Source organism: Patella vulgata, chromosome 2, assembly GCF_932274485.2.
Source record: "Patella vulgata chromosome 2, xgPatVulg1.2, whole genome shotgun sequence".
Lineage (NCBI taxonomy): Eukaryota > Metazoa > Mollusca > Gastropoda > Patellidae > Patella > Patella vulgata.
The window spans coordinates 20,198,982-20,220,431 of NC_065880.2; the positions used below are offsets into that span (position 1 = coordinate 20,198,982).

Below are 21,450 nucleotides of genomic sequence, written 5' to 3' on the forward strand. Positions count from 1 at the left end.
CTTTGCATTCTTCAAAATAGAGCTATATGAATAATCTCCAGCGATGAATGCATAAACGAGTACATATCTATATTTCCAGCAGATATAGTATGATATACTAGAAAATGACTCTAGGATACAGCAATCCTAATCTTATAGCGCTAGAATATGTAAAACTAATCCCATGCTTACACATTTTATTATAGTTCATTAATTGAAATATTTTATACAACATGATTAGAAATTATTGCATGAATGGAAAAGCTCGTTACTGTTTGAGTTATAAACAATGTGTTTATTCGATGAACCGGTCACACATACGGTCACTAGGTCAATTACGCTGTGACGTACCGCAATGACCTAATTCCCGATCCAAACAGAGGTCAGAGAAGTGGGACGTACGGTCTTCACTGAATTTAACCCTTGACATGTCCTAGTTCGCCAGAGGGGAAGTAAATTTGAAAAGATATCAATTTAATGAAATATACAAAATCAGAAGGGGAATAAATTCGGAAAATATAACATATTCTAACAAAAATCACTTTACAATCTCACGAAGTTGTCTGTTCTGCTTATAGGAGGGATTTCAATGAAGAACTACTTTCAGTCGCTGCAGGATATGTAAAATGATCAGGAAGCCGCCATGATGGAGTCTTGATTTCCGTGGAGAAGAATCTTGAACCACTATGTCTCAAAAATTCCATGAGATATTTAGAAGGATTTGTATCAAATCTAGTTGATTAGAGTGGATGAATTAAAGAATTCAATGGATCAAAACTATTATAATGAGATTTATGAACATTCCTATGCTGACATTGAATTTGTTGAAATTCGGTGAAAAAAAAAAGTGAAGGAAATTTGGGAAAATCAAGTGGTTGAATTAACTAAATTCCAGAGTTTTTAACTGAAGGTTCAGGTCGTGTGTGGACAGAACTAATTTAGGACTCAAAATGGCTAATAAACTTAAAGGATTAGTGAGTAAGAATAAACGACGTTATCAGGATGATGGATATGATTTGGACTTGACATGTATCCTTTTCCCTTAACAAAATTATTACGGTCTAGGCAGTAAACTACTGGTACTAGTAAATAGTAGTAGAGTCTATTAGACTAGGCCTGATTTTGCCTCAAACAATTTCAGATATTGACCAGTTTTTGTTGTGGGTGTAGATCAGACCAAAGTGTTTATTTAGTTTAAAATTTGGGTTTGTAATTTAAGGGTTGACAAATTACGATATTTTAAAGAGGTACAGCCAACAGGTAATCTTGTTCCAACCATGGTCATTAATTCAATAATTGGTTTTCTTCTGTCAATTTAGATAGGTTAAGCATACTTAGACATGAGCTGATCACGGGTTAATACATCGGTACCGACTGACAAATGCGTTATCAATATTTGCCGATAATTGGTCATTTTTACCAATGTTTTGACCAATATTCAATTGTAAAGAAATTCTAAGGGTGGCTTAATTTAATGTGCGGTTTTTAGAGTTACTGTTGCCATGAGAAACAAATGTATTGCAAACTGAGTATAGCAAGCCACAATGTAGCATGCAAATGATACCAATTAGTTAAGTGCGGTCTTGACAGCTCAAAAACTAGCTACAAGAAAGTAGCTAAAAAACGTTGAGATATACTGATGTGCTTGTTTTTAACTATGATTGGGTGCCTTTAGTTCTAAGTGTCAAACTCAATTTCTTTATTAATGCATGTAACATCTTAAAAATTTGATGATTTTATACTATTAATATTATGACTAATTAAACTTACAGAGACCAATGTAGTGGCACAACTATCGCCCAACTCCAAATATTCGCGTTTAAATTGATGAAGAGTTGTTTTTATCCGACATACACCGTCCATTTAAAAATGGCATTCCTAGTAACAGCTTAACGCCTCGATTTTAAATACGATGATTTATACCTGTTTCAGGTACATGTAGGATTATAATAATTATATGCTAAATTATAGTTGGATGTGGCAGAAATATTATAAATAACAATAATCAATCATTGTTCTGATGAAAAATATTGTCAATTTCGCTTACTGAGGCCCCATGTGATTTGTGTTGGGCTTTGCTACATGGAACTATATAGCACCGTCTCTTACATGTATCTACTCAAAAACATACAACTGATATTTGGGTTACGATGTGCAAAAGTCCCTATTCACGATTGCAGATTTATAAACTAAAACGAAAAATAACTGCAATGAATCAACTTTTAATTGCATTTTTCACTTTAATAAATGGTTAGCGCTTTGCGCATTGTATCATAAGGTCTGTCATTGAGTCAACTGGTGTGGTTTCGATTTCCCGGTTGTACGTGACAAGGAGTAGGGTCGCCTGTCCAGCCTCATTGGTTTCCTCCAGTTCATCCGGTTTCCTCCCACTGCTAAAGCGCAAGCGAATTATTGAAATATAATTGAACCATGTCAAGTGTTAGTCCCGAAATGACCTAGTTGTGTTGAGTGGATATTAAACCCCATTTCTCTATATCTGTCTCTCCAGCCGCCATTTCGATGTACGCCATGCTTTATTTGATTTAAATGGGCATTAACACTGCCTCTTTTCCAGGTCCTCACCAGTTAGTACAAAAATAAATTTCAATTTACGGCAATTGAAATCGATCGTCGCATCAATTGGAAATCTTCAAATAAGGTTAAAATAGGCTTAGGAGGGTCACTGATCAGTGTGTTACATGTATTTTGATTAGAATTTCTAATTGAAAATTAATCCTAAGTCAGTCTTTATATGTAATTCTAGGTTTGCTTGTACATGTAGGTTAAGTGGTTTTCAATTTTTTTTTCACCCATATCAAGAAAGTTATATTTGCAGTTCCATTACCAAGATAGAGATTTTTTTAGTACTACAAAAAGGTGACATTGTAAAGTGAATCTATTTGGCAATGTGTTTGCTGTAATCTTTTTGTTTCTGTAAGGAGGATGTTCGATAGTGTTCAAATTTTGATAATGTGTGTCAAAGAACCGTTTCAAAGCAATCTTGCCGTTTCAAGTCATTAGTTCGTATTTTAGGATGAATAAGCTATATAATCTTGTCTGTCTCGACCAGCAGGTTTACAAATCAGAATGTATGTACATGTATATAAATGTAGTATTATGATCTTTCAAATGATGTGACCATGCATGAGAAAAGGTATTACATGTATCTGAACTGTGTGTATAGTCAAATCATGTGTTATGTTGCCCTGCCACTCGACCAAACATCTTTACGGATCGGCAATTATTGCTATACATGTAGTAAGAGTGAGTCTTCCTTTCAGATGAAAAATCTGATTTAAAAATATTGTGTCAATCTTAATCTTACATGTATTTTTGTAAAATGTTTGCACAGCTTTTGAAACTCTAATTTAAATCTTACATGTATTTTTGTAAAATGTCTGTGGCTTTTGAAACTCGAATTGCCTTAATCTTACATGTAGATGAATTGTTATTACTATCAGATCTTATTATATGTTAACAATTAACTTACAGAAAATAATTACCAGTACCAGAATATACTTTTTGCAAAATTTCACAAGATTTGATATATATGTCCTACATGTATTACAGTATACTGGCACTCAAAAACTGATGAAAGCTGCTGATCTTTATTTGAATTTCTTGGTCAATATATCATTTTTGATTTACTCAAAATGATTATTTAAAGATGGGTTCCCAGAAAAGTATTTATCGGGTGGTTATTTCAAATAAAAGTATGGCAATTTTGGTATATATGGAAAGTAGAGATATACAATCTTACTAAAAAAATACTGGATTCCCCGAAAAACACTCATGGAGCGTATACAGGACAAAAATGTACACAGGTTTCCCTAATCAACAGCCCGACGATTAAAAACTTCTACACGCGTGGTGTCAAAGGTCACAAGCGAACATTGAGCGCTTGATGTACAAGTTGATAAACTTTATGAAGAGTTAGACGTACAACACTTTCTGAGATAAAAATGACGGAAAAAGACGTGGGTAGTGGATAATCAGAGAATTTAATTAGGATTTGATATTTGTAATAAATAGTAAGCGATTAAAGACAGCATCGTCTTATGTATGCAATGGATTCTCCTCTGACTCCCAAGACGTGACGTAAACATGACCTGATTTGATCGAATTTTAATAGCAGGGCATTCCTTCGCAATTACAATGTTTGAGAAGGATTTGAAGTATAATTATGACAAATTAATTAGTTTGAATATGTTTTTGGTCCATATATACCATTAAATCACCCAGTTTGTACGCGGGAACCCATCTTTAACATAATAAATATTAAGTTGGATTATAAAGAGACCCATCAATTTAATTTAACTAAGACTAGGTGGCACTGGCTTATTTTGACCATATCCTATAATTATGTTGTCTGCATAGGATGCTGAATGGAATTCAACCATTTTGAACTGGTGATTTCCCTTTATCCAACTTTCAATGTTAATGTATTATAGTTCGCAACTGCAAGGGATTAAAGATCCCTCAAATGGCAATCAGAGACTTTTAAGTTTTCTTTTCTTCATATTTTGTCTGCTTTGGGGCTAGACAGCAGTCGATTGAAATATTCCTTAACAAATTTTATAGACATCTACCCTAATATCATCGCAATGGGTTTTCCAGCTATGAGGCTGGAAGGTGTATACAGGAACAACATTGATGATGTTGTCGGGTTAGTATTTATTTTATACATTTACATTATATTCATGTATATACCAGTATGTGTGGCATTCCTTACTCATTTTCCTTACAACCAAATCAGGTATTTTTCATTTTTGAAACCGAGGAAGATAATTCTTATTTTATCGTAATATTTCCAAGAAAATAAAAAAAATATTCCACAGCAGTAGTCAGGATATTAGACATCTGTTTATGGAACAGTTTGTAACAGTTTCATTTTACAAACCCATCAGCTGCATTATGATGTTAAAATGTGTCAGTAGGTAACTGTGAGACTGTGTGAAAGAGAAAATATATAAATACACTTTTCTGTACTAGAATAGATAATTGAATTAACACATTTTATTATAGCAACCGATTTAATTATAGTTTAACAAGTACAATGTATGACGTGCATTTTATATATGGTACATGTAGGAAGGGCTTTAGTTGTAATTTAAATAAATGAATGTACACGTACACATAATTTGACATGACGAATCCATGAAATAATTACACATGTAGTTCCTGTGGATTCTAAAATTAAACTAATTAAACTGAAAAGATCTTCGGGTCTAATTTGACAGACCAATATTGTACACAGCCCACACATGTACATTTACCTCACCAAGATCCCTAGGAATTGATATTAATTAAATTAATTAATTAAATCTAAGTTTTAATTTTTATTGAAATTTTCTGAATTTATCCACCATAGGGTCTACTATGCGTCCTAACCCCAAGTCATAGTATCAACCTTCAGTAACCTTGTATTTTCTTTAGAATTGTTCCTGTGAATTAAATTTGTCTTTTTGATCAATTTGATTTAAGTGGTAGATGAAATACATGTATGTTAAATGGTTATGAATCCAGATCCAGGTGTAAATTTTCAAGTGTATAGTTAGTGATTCACTGTAACATTAGTTAAATCTCCTACCATTGTACATGTACTTTGTGTTCATGGAGATGTTTATGCAATCTTGGAAGGCATGGCAATATCTTGGCAATCTGCAACCAGTTTAGTTATGTCTGGGGCTATAAAGAAAGAACTATATATGTATTAGTTTGGAACATCTTTAGAAGTTGAAGATGTGTCTATATAACCATCCAACTTCAATGTGAAAATATATTTTAATTTACATAGTTACTGTACAAAAACACAGATCATAAAAAAAAGAAATTTGCATTCATTAAAATGTACATTGTACATGTATCTGGACTAGTAATTAAATTTCCTATGTACAATTTACCGGTCTGAAAACTGTCAGACACCAATGAACTAGTACATGTACCTAACATTTTGATTTTTGTGTCGGACATGTATTAAAAATATTAATAAAAACACAGCAAAAACATAAATCTGTGCTGAACAAAACGACAGGCACCAAAAGGGTTGTATCAGATGAAATCTGAATTTGTGCTGGATAATATCTGTGACAGGATTTCCAGGTTTGAATCCTGCTCTACACATATAAGATCCTCTTTAATATCAACCATAAAGCTTAGTGAGTAATAATGACAATATTGATTAAAATAAATTTGTATATCCTGATCTTTCTATTGTTGGGATTTATTAAGGACTGATGGCATTAATCATGATATAGAAAGGTTAATTAACTGAAAAAGTTTTAATAATCTGCTAAGATATCTTATTAAAATGAACAACTCCAATAGAGTATGTCAATCCTTCTTCTCATTTTAGTTTGGTACATGTACTACTGTAGCTAGATGTACATGTAGCGCCATATGAACAAGCCCAGGCATGGGGATACATGTATGGAATGTGTGGGTTTTTTTCCCATCCTTCCATTGACAGTGATTATATAAGTCTTTATATGAAAGATTAAGGATTCTCAAAATCTTTGAATCTTGCGAGATTGAAGAAAGGACAAACCTATTGCATATAATTGTTCGGACTCTCTGTATGCTACACTCCAATCAAAATAGCTCAAGAAAAGCCCATAGAAAGAGTCTTGCATTTTTAGTACATATTCCTGATTCCTGAAGCAATAGTTAAAATTATTATCAGCTCATTAATCACTGTTACACTTACTAGGTACGGGGAAAGTGATGTGTCTCATTAGTTATCTTCCCCCAGGTCTCGGATACCACATATCCACTTTGCGGTAAACTGAACAGATTTGAACAGAGCCTTGGTATGCCTTGATACATTTGCCTGAAGAATTCAATTCACAATTTCGCTGCTACTACACGGTTTGAAATATATTTTACATTTCTAAAATGCACAACTGATGTCCATTTGAGTGATGTACATGTATACCAGTAAAAGCTCTAGTAAAAACAACAGGTTGTATCAACTATTTTGATTAATAAAGATATGAAAACAATTGAATTGCACATGATTGCTGTGATATATGTGGCAATATTTATTGAACAAAAAATTTTTGTTTCTATTGTTTCGGGAATATGGGATTAGTATACAAACACACATTGCTTTTCTGGGAGCACCCCTCTGTGTAGAGTTCCTGTATATCCACTTGAAATAGATGGCACTACGTTTATCATACTATATGCACTGACAACTAGATGTATCTAGTTAGCTTAGTTAACCTATGACATTTTACAGAAGACTAGAAGAGGAAAATATAAAACTAGTTTACCACTTTAAATACTGATCTACATGTATATAATAGGTTGAACTTCCTTCATCCACACTGACATCTGGGGTTTAATGCTAGATAGTCTGTATTTGTATCATGGCTAGTCACAGTGTATTTATATTTAAAGATACAATAACACAGATTGTTCACATATATTTCAAATATGTTCTACTACATCTATGTAAAGATTTCTGTTATTACATGTATGTAAAATTGAGTAAATTGTGTAGAATAGGCTGCTTTGTACGAAAAAGATAAACAAAATTATTATTACATTATTTATCTAAGAGAGTAAAAGATGGTAGTGTGATACCAATAGAAACTATAATAACCATAACTTATGTTATAATTGACTAATTTAATTCATTTTTGGACCAAAATAAGAGAACTTTTGATTGTGTACATACATGTAGACGGCATGGTCTTAAATTCTATGTTTGACCTTTATTCAGGACTGTTGGGGTTTAGATAAAATATTAAATCAAATTATCTCTGGAAAATTACATGCTAACTTTCCTTCTATGATAACAATTTCTTCAGTTTAATGTTAATAATAATCATGTCTGTTTAATTTTTTATCACTCTTCTTTAAATATGTAGGCAACACACCAATTTACATGACATTTTTTAACAAATATCATAGAATTAACTTTGAATAATACCCTGTTCTCCTGTCCAAGAAATTCAGTTAAACAGTTGTATTGATTAAGTTGTGTGGAAAATCAAGGTTAAAGATTATTACATGTACATTGTACATGTACATTATGTAAATGTATTCATGCTGGGCGTGGTTCACCCTTGTTAGTGATGCAGGACGGATCGCTTGACAAGAACAGCTGTCTAGTCGTTCGGATGGGATCAAAAACCAAGGTCCCGTGTACACAGTTGGATTTCGATATAAGAGTAGGCCGTAGTGCCGCTGTCCGGGCATAATTTCCCTCATAGCACACTGTATGGCATATGCAAGTCTTCATTTGCCCAGTTCGGAGCAGAACAGGAGGTTAAACCCCAATTCATTTCATTTCATTTCTCTGTATTCATGCTGCAATACATAAAGCAAGAAATGAAATAGAGTATATTTTGTTTGAATATAAAAAAGATGCCCTTAAAATAAATATCTTTACAATTATGAACATGTACCATCAGACAGTTGTTTAAGTTTTATACTTGGTTGGTTGGATGAGATGTCATAAAAACAATTACCAATTTCATATCAATATGAATAATTTTTTGGGCGGGCACATTGTAGGCCTACACTTAGAGTTTATAATTGCTATTGTCAATAGTTATTGAGCCAACAATGTCTGTTTCTATTGTTTTGTGAATATGTCACATGTGTGTACTTTAAGAGATTATCTAATATTTTTAGAATGTTTATATAACCTGCGTATATACATGTAGGTAAGATGAAAACGTGTGTTGAATTTGAACAACATGAAGAATTACTAGAGTGGAAGGGCTACATGTACATATATGTGTACTTGTATGTCTCATATATTTAAATCTTTCTGTAAACTACAGATTAAAGTAGGCTAATGTAACTACATGTATATATAGATCAAAAAAAATATCGGTATGTTTTATTATCGCCCTATAAATAGTAAAACAACCTGATATATAAAGTGGGTTACATTTGTTATTAATTATTTTCAAAATATGGTAGATGAATAACGAGATAAAATCTAACAATGAGAACATATTAAATTAATATTGAAATTAGTTTGAACTGTAAATTGGAAAAACAAAATGTGTTGATTTAGATATTAAATTTGTTTCTAAATATTTGTATGTTAAAAGATCACCGGTGGAGTATAAAGATAAGGGTGTATATGAGATTACTGTATGATGAGTATAATTAGGTTGCCACTCGTGTCTTTTGATTTTCTTACATGTAAAGCCAGTATACTATATTTATAGAGTAGGAATGAGATATCAGGTCATGGTTGATTGGAACATGAATATTTTAATTTAATTAACAGGTACTTGCGTAAGTTCAAATTGTTCAATGTATCAGGGAATAATATTTCCGAACATTGACTTTTCTGAGAAGGGAGAGTTAACAGGTTGACTCCACGGGCCAATAGATCTGTTTGTAATCTATTTCACTACAATATATATCTTATTTTATTTACAGTTTCCTTGAAGATCGTCATAGAGAGCATTATAAAGTTTATAATTTGTAAGTATTAAAATCATGCAGTATATCAGTGGAGAGACTGACAAACTAGAAATATTGCTGTAGCATTTCTTTTTTCTTGCCTCCTCCCACTTCTGATATTGCATTTATAGGTACAAAGTAAATAGTGTTTTTTGAATTCGCAGGAATTAATAATGACTACATACATGTACATATGCCAATATGTGGATCTATTACTTTTAGAAAAAGTAGCATTTTTTGTAAAATTCAGAGTGATATTTAACAAAAATTATAAATATAAATATATTTAATTGACTACGGAATTGTGAACACTCTAACGACTAAAGTTATGCATTATTTATATTAGTAAATCGAAAAAGCCTATTGAATTTCAGCAATTTCCATTAATTACTTCTAGAGTTATTGTTTCACTTTATTGAACATTGTGAATGCTTTAAAGACAAAAGTTGTCATTCGTTCGCTGTGAAATTGATATCAGTGTCTTGTAAATTCTCCCTTTAACTACAAAAGAATAAATATACAACAACTCTTGTCGACTGCTCAGGCAATTTAGCTGCTGTGGGCATATGTTGCATTGCCTGGCAACCTATCTTTAAATATTCTTTGGATTACGATTAAATTGTTTATATGAAAAACTTAACTCAAACACATTTATATTTTATTTTAGATGCTCAGAGAGAAAGTATGAAACAACTAAATTTTTCTCTAGAGTAGCAAGTTATCCTTTTGAAGATCACAATCCACCCCAGTTAGAATTAATTAGACCGTTCTGTATAGATCTGGACAACTGGTTGAGCGCAGATCCACATAATGTAGCTGCAGTCCACTGTAAGGCTGGCAAGGTAGGATATAAAGTTAATAGAGTTCGGTCAGCTGTTATTATAATTAACTAGTAATAGGTCTATAAACATCATTAAGTGAGGCTACAAGCTGAAAATCTATCATGCCTGTTTCTAAATTAAATTCTCTACCCATTCCTGGCCAATAATTAACTTAAATTAATGTCAGCTCTTTACTTATAATGAGTGCTTAAAATCTTCCTTGTTACCATGTAGAATTGTTAATGGTTTATTATATAAAATGTACATACATGTATGTATGTAAATATATAATGTTTGTTTCAGGGAAGGACAGGTGTTATGATCTGTGCCTACATGTTACATAGAGATAAATTTCATACAGCTGAAGAGGCTTTAGAATATTATGCCAAAACTAGAACAAGAGATCATAAGGTACTGTATTCGAATTTCAGAATTTAAATTTTTTCAAGTTTATTTACAAAGTTTTGAAACTGGTTTTTGTACAAATAAAATTCAGACATTGAATAATGTAAGACCTATTATTGTGGTGAAATTGTGCCCAAAATTCATTGTTAACCTTCACCTGGTAGTATTATGAATGTTATGATTGTTGTTTTGAATTAGTTTATGATTTCACTTAGTTATATTCTCAGCTAAGCTTACAACAAATGACAGGAAAGTAGATTATGCTTAACAAGTACCCATTCTCCTAATGAAAGAAACCATTGTCGCCTATATATAAACTAGGGATTTCTCTTTTTAATTTATATACACACACATTCAAATGTGGTCAGATATTGTTGTCAACTCTGTCAGGCTAAAGTTATCATTAGATTGACTTAAAATTAATACACAGTGTTTAAGGTCGTTTTAAACCATGTTTTATCCAGAGTGTTTATGTTCATGAGACGAAGAAGTTATTTCTATAATTTCCAATAACTTGGAACAGCTAAAATTATCATTTGATTACTGGTACATACATGTATATAATAAATATAAACATCGGGAAGAACTAGAAGCCAATCAGATTTTAATTAAAGAAAAAAAAAATCTGATATGTACATTTGTGATTTCTGCGTATCGTGTCTTGTCCGTAAAGTTGTCTGGTGTAATTGTTTGTGTATGGTGCAGTCCCCCTGCACTTACATGTACTATTGGAGACTGCTCAGACCACTAAGCTGCTGTGGGCATATGTTTATTGCCGGGCAACCTATCTTTGACATAATTTGTTTAATGCCGTTTAGTCAGAAATTCTTTTTTCGAATACTTGTGAATCAGTTTGTAAGTGTTTATACACATATTGTGTTTTAAGGTCATCTTCTTTGCAGAGGCATATCCGTGAAATATATATTGGGGGGGTCCGCAACCCTAACCCTAACCCATTTTTTAAAACTCCTAAAAAATATAAACAAACACCATGTGGCCATGCTGTCTACCAAGACACCACGTGCAAAAGCATTATGGTTACGTTGCTGGCTGAGCGGGCGATAAATATTTGTTTTAGGCGGTTATGTTTTTGGGTACCTACATGCGATTCACTCTGATAAGTGGCAGGAAAAAATTAACAAAATATTACTGACAGGCTAACTAGACACAATTTTATGGAACACAGGTACTTTTCACTTCACACATGTTTCCAGGATGATTATCTCTGTGTTTAATTTTAGCAGTATAAACCATATTGGGATATGTACAGGTTTTATACAGATAGAATCTTAACTAATCTTAATAATTGTTGTAAATAAATAGGAGTTTGGGCCTACTATGTAATTTTTTTGGGGGGGGTCCAAGTATATTCAGACCCCCCTTCCCCCCCGAAAAACAATTGGGGGGGCTCGGACCCCCCCATGTGTGACACCCATGCTTCTTTGGAGTATATCTAACTTTATGGCATGTAAATTGACTGATAGGTAAATTCTCCACTAATTCAATTTCACTGTCAATAAGTGAAGACTGTTAATTTTCAGTGTTGATACTGAAGGTCTTCCTTAAAATCCAATTCATACTGTGCATCATCCATGAAAACGCAGACTCTGCGATATAAATCAAATAAATTGTACATTGGCCCAAAGGACATTGTTTTGTACCCTGTATCTGAACTACAAATATGGAAGAGATTTTGCTATATCTGAAATTAAATACAAAATGATTTTTTGAGTGATATTGACCTGAATTTGTTCATCTCACGGATTCTAGATATAGCCATATTAGCAGACTTCTTACATCATGAGTGGCTAAAATAGATATTATTACTGTCTTTAAACCTATTGACATTTATCTCCAGGATTTCTTCTGTAATTATATGTCTACATGTATTCTGTATATCTGAACCCCAGGCTAGTCTTCACCCACTGACCTATTATTGAAAGGTTATAGTCTAGTGCTGATGGACAAGCTGAAGTAGAGTATTTCATTCAATGGTATTTTACCAAGACAACCAAATTATCAAGTCCTTAATCTACAGTTATAAATTTCCTAATATATTTGCATTGACAACTAATTTATTATGAGGTTTTCCATTATTGGGAATTATGATAAGATTGATATGACCAAAAAAAACCCCATACCTTCCTATTGCATTGAAACTGAGCATATAAGTAACTTGACTTTATATGATGAATAGTGGTAACATCGAATGCGGATTTTACAATTAAAAGAATTAAGTCTTAGTTTGAAAATTCGATTCAGTTTAAATGATCATTCATTGCTTGCATTGTGTTTGGTGATTTTTCAGATTTCTAGAAATTGTGAATCTTTCAAATAAATAAATTTTACATATACATGGTTATTTAATTTTGAAGAGTAGTTGGCAGGATTTTGTATAGGAGACAAAAATCGGATCAAATTCCATATGAATACAAAAAATTATATACAAATAACCTTGAGATATAATTCGAATGCAATATATATTTGAGCACTATTGATCAATAATTAAAGTGAAGTTAAACATATGATACATGCAGTATAAAATTCCCAAACTTGAAATTAATATCAGGCTATTTATTGAAAATATTGATTTCAGGGTGTCACAATACCAAGTCAAAGACGTTATGTAAAGTATTATGAAATATTAGTTAAAAAAAATTTAGAGTACAAACCTACAAGTTTATTATTATGTGGAATCAAGTTTGAGACAATACCTATGTTTAATGGTGCTACATGTAGTAAGTGTTTTTTATTATTATTAATAATTATATGATATGGAATCAAGTTTTAGAACAAATTATAATATATTCCTTTAGTATAGATGTACATGATTGTAGCTTAGTAGACTTACGTGTCATATTAGTATTACACCTGTTTTGAAAACACTGCACTGGCTTCCAGTCTTGGCAAGAATTGACTTCAGACTTCTTTCTTTAACATACCATTGTATTCATGGTTTAACCCCTAAATATCTATGTGTCTTATATGCAAATGTACACAGCCCCAAGAGACTTATGATCAAATAATCAAAATAAACTCAGTTGACCAAAAACAGAAATGAAACCTTTTCATACAGTTGCATCTGAAAAATGGAATTCTCTACCATAAGAACTTTGATCCATTTCGACTTAGAGTGAATTTAAATCTTGTCTAAAGACATACCTGTTTGGGCTCTATTAGTAAATAATAGCATAGATTGAGGTATATGATTGAACCTTTGTATGTGAGCATGAGTCAGGCGCTTTGAGCATGCTTTGTGGATCTAGCACTTTACAAATGGACATTTATTTAAATCATTATAAAGTTATATACACTGAAAAGAACTTGTTTTGAATTCCAACCCTTCACACATATTATGGCTACCGATTTTGTATAAAACAGTGCCTCTGAGTTTTTGTGAAAATCATGATTAAAATCTCAAAACAGGATCAACAATTTATTTATTTTTTTGATTGTTATAGCTGTCTTCTAGCAATCCACCTTCCGTTTTCTATGATTTAGTTATCATGGTTTTTATGACAACACTTGCATAACCAGTCATTGTAAAATATACAAGGGCTGCTTACCAGTTCTTTGTGTCTGGTGTATATATATATATATTTTATATCATGTTACAGCTCCCTTTTTTGAAATTTACCATTCTCAAGTAAAAGTATTTTCATCACCTGTATATGAAGGTGTTAAGAAAGGAGAGAGTAGTTTTTATATGCCAGTTACACAACCTGTACCGTTATGTAATGATATAATGATAGAATTTGTAAATAAAACCAAGATGATGAAAAAGGTAAGGAGTGTTGACATACTTAGATAGTGTAACCATAACTGGTTAAAATCTTAACCATAATGTGTAACCAAACTGATGACAATCTGGAATTGAATTGGATAAACTTTGTGTTTCTCTAAAATGTGTTTTAGAATTTAAACTTAATATATGGGGGTTGAGTGACTGAATTTTCGAATATGTGCACTTTAGATCATAAGGTCTGTCATTGAGTCAAGTGGAATGGTTTCCATCCCAGCCTTGTAGGTGACAAGGAGAAGGGTCACCTGCCTAACCTCATGGATTTTCTCTTGACTTCTTTCCACTACAAGCAAGTAAATTATTGAAATGAAATTGTACCATGTTGGTCCCAAAATGACCTAACTTGTGTTGAGTTGACGTTAAACCCCATTTCTCTCTATCTTTCTCCATCTTGATATATACATGTAGGAACTGTTCTTTAGTTTTACATTTTCTATAATTTGTTGTATTTATTGTACATCAGTGTAAATAGTTGTACATATGACAAAGGAGTTTAATTAACTCTAGTAATCTATACTGGTCTTGTTGGGGTTTTATCAACCACATATTATGACAGAAGAATGAGAGCATGTCTATTTTAATTCATTTCAGGAAAAAATGTTTCACTTTTGGTTTAATACATACTTTGTACGAGAACATGAGGAAATACAGAAGAATGGTTCATCTAGTGACGACGGTAGCAGACATTATTACCTCACATTAACTTTGCCAAAAATGGAGCTTGATAGAGCGAATAAAGATAAATCTCATAAATTATTTAGTCCAAATTTTAGGGTAGGTTTTTTTTCTTCTTTTCACTTCCTTATGAAATCAATTAAGTTATATTAATTTAAAGTAAATCTAAGATGGATTTACTTCCTCTTTTTGTAAGAGGAAGCTATTATAAGCTGACTATGAAAATTTACATCTAAGGAGCTAAATCTGTCAATTACAAGTCTTTTTTCTGGCTTCAAATGATTGTATCAATTACTATTTAGACATTTATTCAAATGACAATCCCATAATCACCTCTTGTAGCAATAATGCTGGACAATCAAAACTTCAAACACTCATAACTTCACTCATAATAAAGTAATTTGACTTAAATTTTCAATATATTCATTTTACATTTTCTTTTTTTGAATTATTATAGCAAGAAGGACCAGCTTTTTATTTAATTCTTACATAATGCATCTTTTAACATTTATAAACTTTAAGAATTACCGGTAATCAGATTTAAGAAATTAAGTTATACCAGTAAGGCAGTACCCTTTAATTGGATAAAAAAAAGCATGTTTTCCAAACCTGAATACAGTATTAGTTTTGATCGATTATACAATTTTTAATTCTGTTTTTCAGATAAAAGTATATTTTTCAAATATGAAAGAATCGGACACATCTTTAGAAAGAAGTCGAAGTGCAGATGATGTGATATGTCCCCCCTCCAAGTGTAAAAATGACGAATTTCAAACTAGATCACAAACCTCAGACAAACTGTGGGTACCAAAATCTAGTAAAAAAATTAGTTCTAGTGACAATTCTCTATCTGGTGGACGTTATATATCCTTGACCCCTGAACCCCACTCTAGGACAGGTCATCATAATCACAGTCGGCGTGGTGGCGACACCTGTAGTTCAGAATCCACATCAGGGGGTAGTGTTGAGCGAGTATCAGGGGGTAGTGTTGAGAAAGTATCGGGCGGGTTGACAAGTGACAATGAATATGATTTGTCAGACACTGAATCCGAAAATGAGTGGGAAGGATGTGAGATCACTCAAGTTTAGTCATTTCATGCTTTTAGTGATTAATTTGACTTTTAATTAAAGACTAACAACTTTCAATACACATGGGTTTTAACAGCAGTTGAAATTATAAAGAACCAGACAGACGGCAATAGATACAGATGTCTTTAAGACCTTCTACCATAAAAAATGCTTTTATTCCTTTAATTAGTTCATTGAATATTTTTTATTCTAGTTAATGAAATTAGATTAGAAATAATGTCATATGTTTTAGGTTAATTTAATGCAAATTAAAAAACAGTTTATGATTTTTTGCTAGTAAAAAAGAGTAGATTAAATTGCATTTTTTTTCTGTAGTTTGCTAAATAATTATTACAATACTATTGCTTTTGTTAATTAAAATACTTTTTATAAATAAGTCTAATTATTGTCATTTAGACTTGATTGTACTTGTCATGTATATTTTTATACGCCCACATTCTGGGTACATATATATTGTTGCCTGGCAACAAACCTTTTTATGACCTGGTGGAGTCATACTTTAGCAATATTTGGAACACTCAAAAATTTCCATATCTTCATAATCTGAATTTGAGAAAAATATCAATAGCATTGGGTTTTTTTTATCATTCTGAGGACTTGAACTAATATATTCTAAGGATCTTGTCTTTGTATTGGTTGAGATCTTTTATCTCCTAGTAAAAATTAAGTTCTTGGCAAGGGATAGGGCTGCATTCTTAAAATATTTTAGTTTAAGTTTATGTGAGTAAGGCTCCTTGTAGTTAGTATGTAGTAATTTGATACTTTTTTTGTGGAATTTATATGGTTGTTCAACAGCAATTCTTGTTAGTCCCAAACCTATCTCATTCCCAGTATCCTTGGGGGGCTTTATAAGATCAGTCTGTAATACAGGTAAATAATGAAAGTCCAAGTCATAAAATTGAACTGTTCTGTGTACTTATGTGTTATTGTTAAAGTGGTGCAACTCAGTATAAAGTATGTATTAATATTATCTGTCTCTTAGTGAATTATAATAGCCAACTGTTAGTAGTATATGTTGGTTGTATATATATAATGCAAGTAATTTGTATATAGATATAGGATAAGATAATGTATATAATAGCGATTGTACAGTGTAGATTTGTAACAATAATCAAAGTGTACATCTTTTTTTAAATATTGTTTTATTGTATTAGTAAATGCTTTAGAAATGAACAATTTTAAATTCCTAAGTATTATAGATGGTCGCTGATACTAGTTGAGTCTAGTTCTATTATCTTTTATAATACAAGAATTAACTCTTCTCACCAGTAGTTGAGTTCTTGTTATAAAAAGATAAATTGTATGAATTCCTGTTGATGTACATGTTGTCATGCTCAATATTTATCAAGGAGAAAAGATTACATAGTTTGTAATAGTCAATGAAAAAAGACTACATTAAATATTTTTTAAAGGAGTCTGTTAAATTTATATATTATTATCTCAATTAATATCATTAAACGGAACCAAAAATCAAAAATATATATAAATATACTGTTCACCAATTCTTTGTTAAATGTTGAATCATTTGTTATTCAGAGCAATTGAAGACGATGGCAGCTATTTTAAGAAGTAAAGTAATATTGTTGATAATACTTAACAATTTTATCTCAGTTGAAATATTAAAATATTTATTTAACTACAAACATTAACAATAAATTATTCTTCCTTTTATTAAAAAAAATACACAGTTTTCTGGGTTTAATCAGGTAAAGTAGTAGAATATACTATCTTTTGAGTAGTAATGTGAAAGTTTTTTCTCTAAGCTATATTACCAGGCCCTAGTTTCACAAAACATTCTGAAACTTAAAGTTAAGAATTTACTCAAAATTGTTCTCCTTATTGTAACTAAAATATAGCCCTTTATAAAACATTTGTTGTTTGAATGTATCAGATACATCAATAAGAAACTCTATAACACATGACAAACACAATTATATGGAATACAAGTTACTTGAAAGATTAATTTCTGGCGACGTTTAGACAAGGGTTTTCTGATCTTTATCGAGCAAACTATATGTGAAAAGTTTTGTCTTTCTGGATCAAAGATATTTCTCATAAACAGTGATTAAATGTTGAGTGAATTCTTAACTTATGTCTGAGAATGCTTTGTTGAACCAGGGCTAAATTATGTTTCTCTACTGATTATTCTTAAAAAGTTTTAATTAAAATTATGGAGTGATTACACACTGCCATAATCCATGGAAATATTCAGCAAAGCTAGCAAGCCGATTTAGCCTGTGATCCATTTTTAATGTGTTAATAATCTGATCAGTTCATTATAATCTGGCTTTTAGAAAAAAAAATATAATTAAATATTTAGAGAGATTTTCTTCATTAGTAATAGTATAAAAGTGCTAGTAATATTACTACTCATATTAAAGTGCTGTTGAGACCTTTTTCTGTGGTAGTCTTGTAATGGTGTATCTTCTGTCCTGGGTTGAATGTGTTTTGAATGCCAAAAAAAAAAAGAAAAAAATCTTTAGAAAAGGAATTTGTTATTACTGTTTGTTGTTTTGATTTGTTTGTTGTTATTTCGAAATACTCTCACACTGTAAATAAGTGGGAATTATTTTAATTTGTTACAAGAATGTGTACCAAAATTAAATTTATAGAAATGTGAACAAAATGGCATCAATAAAAGGCCATTGTATACCACTTAGTTTTCTGTGAAGAGCTATCCTAGTTAAGTGCTTGTCAAATACAGAGTCACTATTGCCCGCACCTAGTTATAAAAGATCACTCCCGGACAGATCCTAAGTGGTGTATGACCAGCCTAAGTTTTATGATACAAAGAAAGAAGGATATATTGTTGGTTAGCGTTATTTTTGATATTTTACAGAAGAATGTCATATTTTAGAAGTTAAATATAATTCTCTTCTGATGAAATTTCACTTTTGTATTTTTTCATCATCTCAAGATCGTTATTTAATATCATTAATCATTAAAATACATGACTTCAGTAGAATATCATATTGTTTTGATTGAGGCTTCCGATTGCATAAAGTATTACAGCTAAGCAAAGTATGATGAGTCGCCAAGAATAAATAAATATATAGATCCTGTATTTAGGTAAAAATTTATATTGAAATCGTATCATTTAATTGGACCAATATATGAAAACTTACCCTTTAAACAATTTCATAACCCATATTCTATGTAGAATTTATTACCATTGACTTCCATTACATTAGATTCACATAAAATTTCACTAAATAAACAAAATATCCTCATTTGCAGTTGTAAACACCCTGCAGATGAGGTACTACAGTATATCCAATTTGGGCGGCCCAATTGGGAATATCTTTGCTGAGCTTCCAGGTTCACAGCGAAGTTTTGCGTTAGTGAAATGAAGGCAGTTTTATTTGAGTCTTAGAATAGATTACCCTAGCAGGGGCCCAATCCCGAAAATTTGTCAATTGACTTAAAGCTTATCCTTTTTCCAAGACAATTTCATTGTGTCAGAAAGGGTACTTATATAGATTCATCATAGGTATTTATATGTCCCATCTTTTTACTAAAATGAATTTGCCTGACATTATCATTACTATCAATTATGTTTTTGTTTTTTTTTTCAATTTATAAATAGGTCAACCATCGAGTAATGTAGAAATACATATGATGAATTTACACCACCATGTCGTTTGTTGTGTTATTGTTAATTATGATAACAATGTACCAATATGTAATAAATATTTTCTTAAAGAAATCTCCCTTTTTTGTCAAAAAAAATAAAAATAATATACTGTTAATGTATACATATTAAAGCCCCAAAATGCCAGAATATAGATTTTTTGACATGTCCTTGTAATAATTACCTGTATCATAACGGTATTGGGCTATTTTCAAATCTGCCTCCACCCCAGTCGCACTCCTTCCTTGACAATGCCAATGCCATAAGAGAATTGAACTGAATAGCTTTTTAGGAAACGTTTAAGGAATACAATATACCTTGGATATTCTTCCCAGTTTAATTTGCTTGGAAGTAATATCTGCTGACATTTCCTCTAAGATATATTATAATAATCGGATATATTACTGGATTGACTCAAATCAACTATATTTATAATACTCTAATTAAAATTAGCTATAAGTAATAGAGAACGTGATATATAGCCTAATTGTCCGTGTTATGCTTGAAGTCTTACGGGATTATTTGATTAAGACAAGTCCTTTGACACGACTATTATATAAGTACAGTATAAATATGTAACTAGATCACATGCTATAGCAACCATTATACCATATAATTTATGCATTAATAATGTCAATACGACCTTTTACCACTAACCCAGTGACCTAGTAGAAATGTGATATGTTAGTCATCTTATCATGTATATATATGGACATCAATCAACAAGGAAGTATAAATAAATCTTTTAATCTATAGTAACATCCAACAATACAGGTCATATAATGCTATGTTATAGTTCTAAATATAATTCATTTAAGATACATTATGATGGGAGATTAGATAAAGAGCTGGCAGTTCTCACTATAATAGTTTAAAACTAGATAATCTAAAGGGAATTTGCTAAAAATTTCAGTCAAATTGATCCACTCTGAACCGAGAATTTAGCAATTGAATTTTATGCCTAGCCTCGATCATTATTACTAAAGTCGGTACGATAAAAAAAACAACATAGTCTCGATTATCCATTTTCTGATTTAATCACCAATGAGCAGCAGATCGAATTCCAATCCAGTAAATATGGCAGTTTAAAATGTATGTTTAAAATACGCAATTTGTTGTAGATATCATATACACATGTTAATGCATGGGAATCTAGACCCACGTTCTCCAAAATTTCGCCCATGTGGGGCAAATGTATACATTTTCCCAAAATTTTTATTTCTTATTCTAAACGTTTGTAACGCGTGTGCGTTAGTTTATAATATATTACTATATAGGGGTTATTTCAGTTCTATGAAAGGCGCCCTGTCTAATATATTGAAGTGGTTAAATAAATCTGTGACAACGAGAACTGGGATAAGTAGGTACCTTGTATTATTCTACAACTTTCTTAGACTAACTCACTGACATTTCTGTCACTATCCTTTTCGGGAATGTGGTACTGTTTGTTGTCCAAAAATCGGGTATACAGATTAGTCCAATATTATATACAATAAAGTTGACGTAAGAAGGTGCCCAAACGAAAAAACTTAACAAAAATGGTAATAGCCGACGTAGTCAAACATTTTATATAAATTAAAGAGCGCGAGTTAATTTTTTCCAGACATCATTCAGTG

General features: G+C 31.4%; 1 protein-coding gene across 1 annotated transcript; it reads left to right on the forward strand.

Moving 5' to 3' along the window:
* The first annotated feature begins 616 nt into the window (after positions 1–616).
* On the forward strand, positions 617–19,896 carry LOC126810715 (phosphatidylinositol 3,4,5-trisphosphate 3-phosphatase and dual-specificity protein phosphatase PTEN). Its single transcript, XM_050535922.2, has 9 exons — positions 617–1,008; positions 4,561–4,645; positions 9,388–9,432; positions 10,079–10,253; positions 10,536–10,643; positions 13,234–13,375; positions 14,255–14,421; positions 15,031–15,213; positions 15,778–19,896. The coding sequence occupies exons 1-9, from the start codon at positions 930–932 to the stop codon at positions 16,201–16,203; spliced, it is 1,410 nt and encodes a 469-aa protein (XP_050391879.1). The 5' UTR covers positions 617–929; the 3' UTR covers positions 16,204–19,896.
* The last annotated feature ends 1,554 nt before the right edge of the window (positions 19,897–21,450 follow it).

Bases quoted from the DNA above. Each gene is read 5' to 3' on its own strand.
- LOC126810715 (XM_050535922.2), top strand. From the start codon at position 930: ATGGCTAATAAACTTAAAGGATTAGTGAGTAAGAATAAACGACGTTAT. The intron at 10,254-10,535 runs GTAGGATATAAA...TGTTTGTTTCAG, and splicing joins TCCACTGTAAGGCTGGCAAG to GGAAGGACAGGTGTTATGAT. The intron at 14,422-15,030 runs GTAAGGAGTGTT...AATTCATTTCAG, and splicing joins AAACCAAGATGATGAAAAAG to GAAAAAATGTTTCACTTTTG.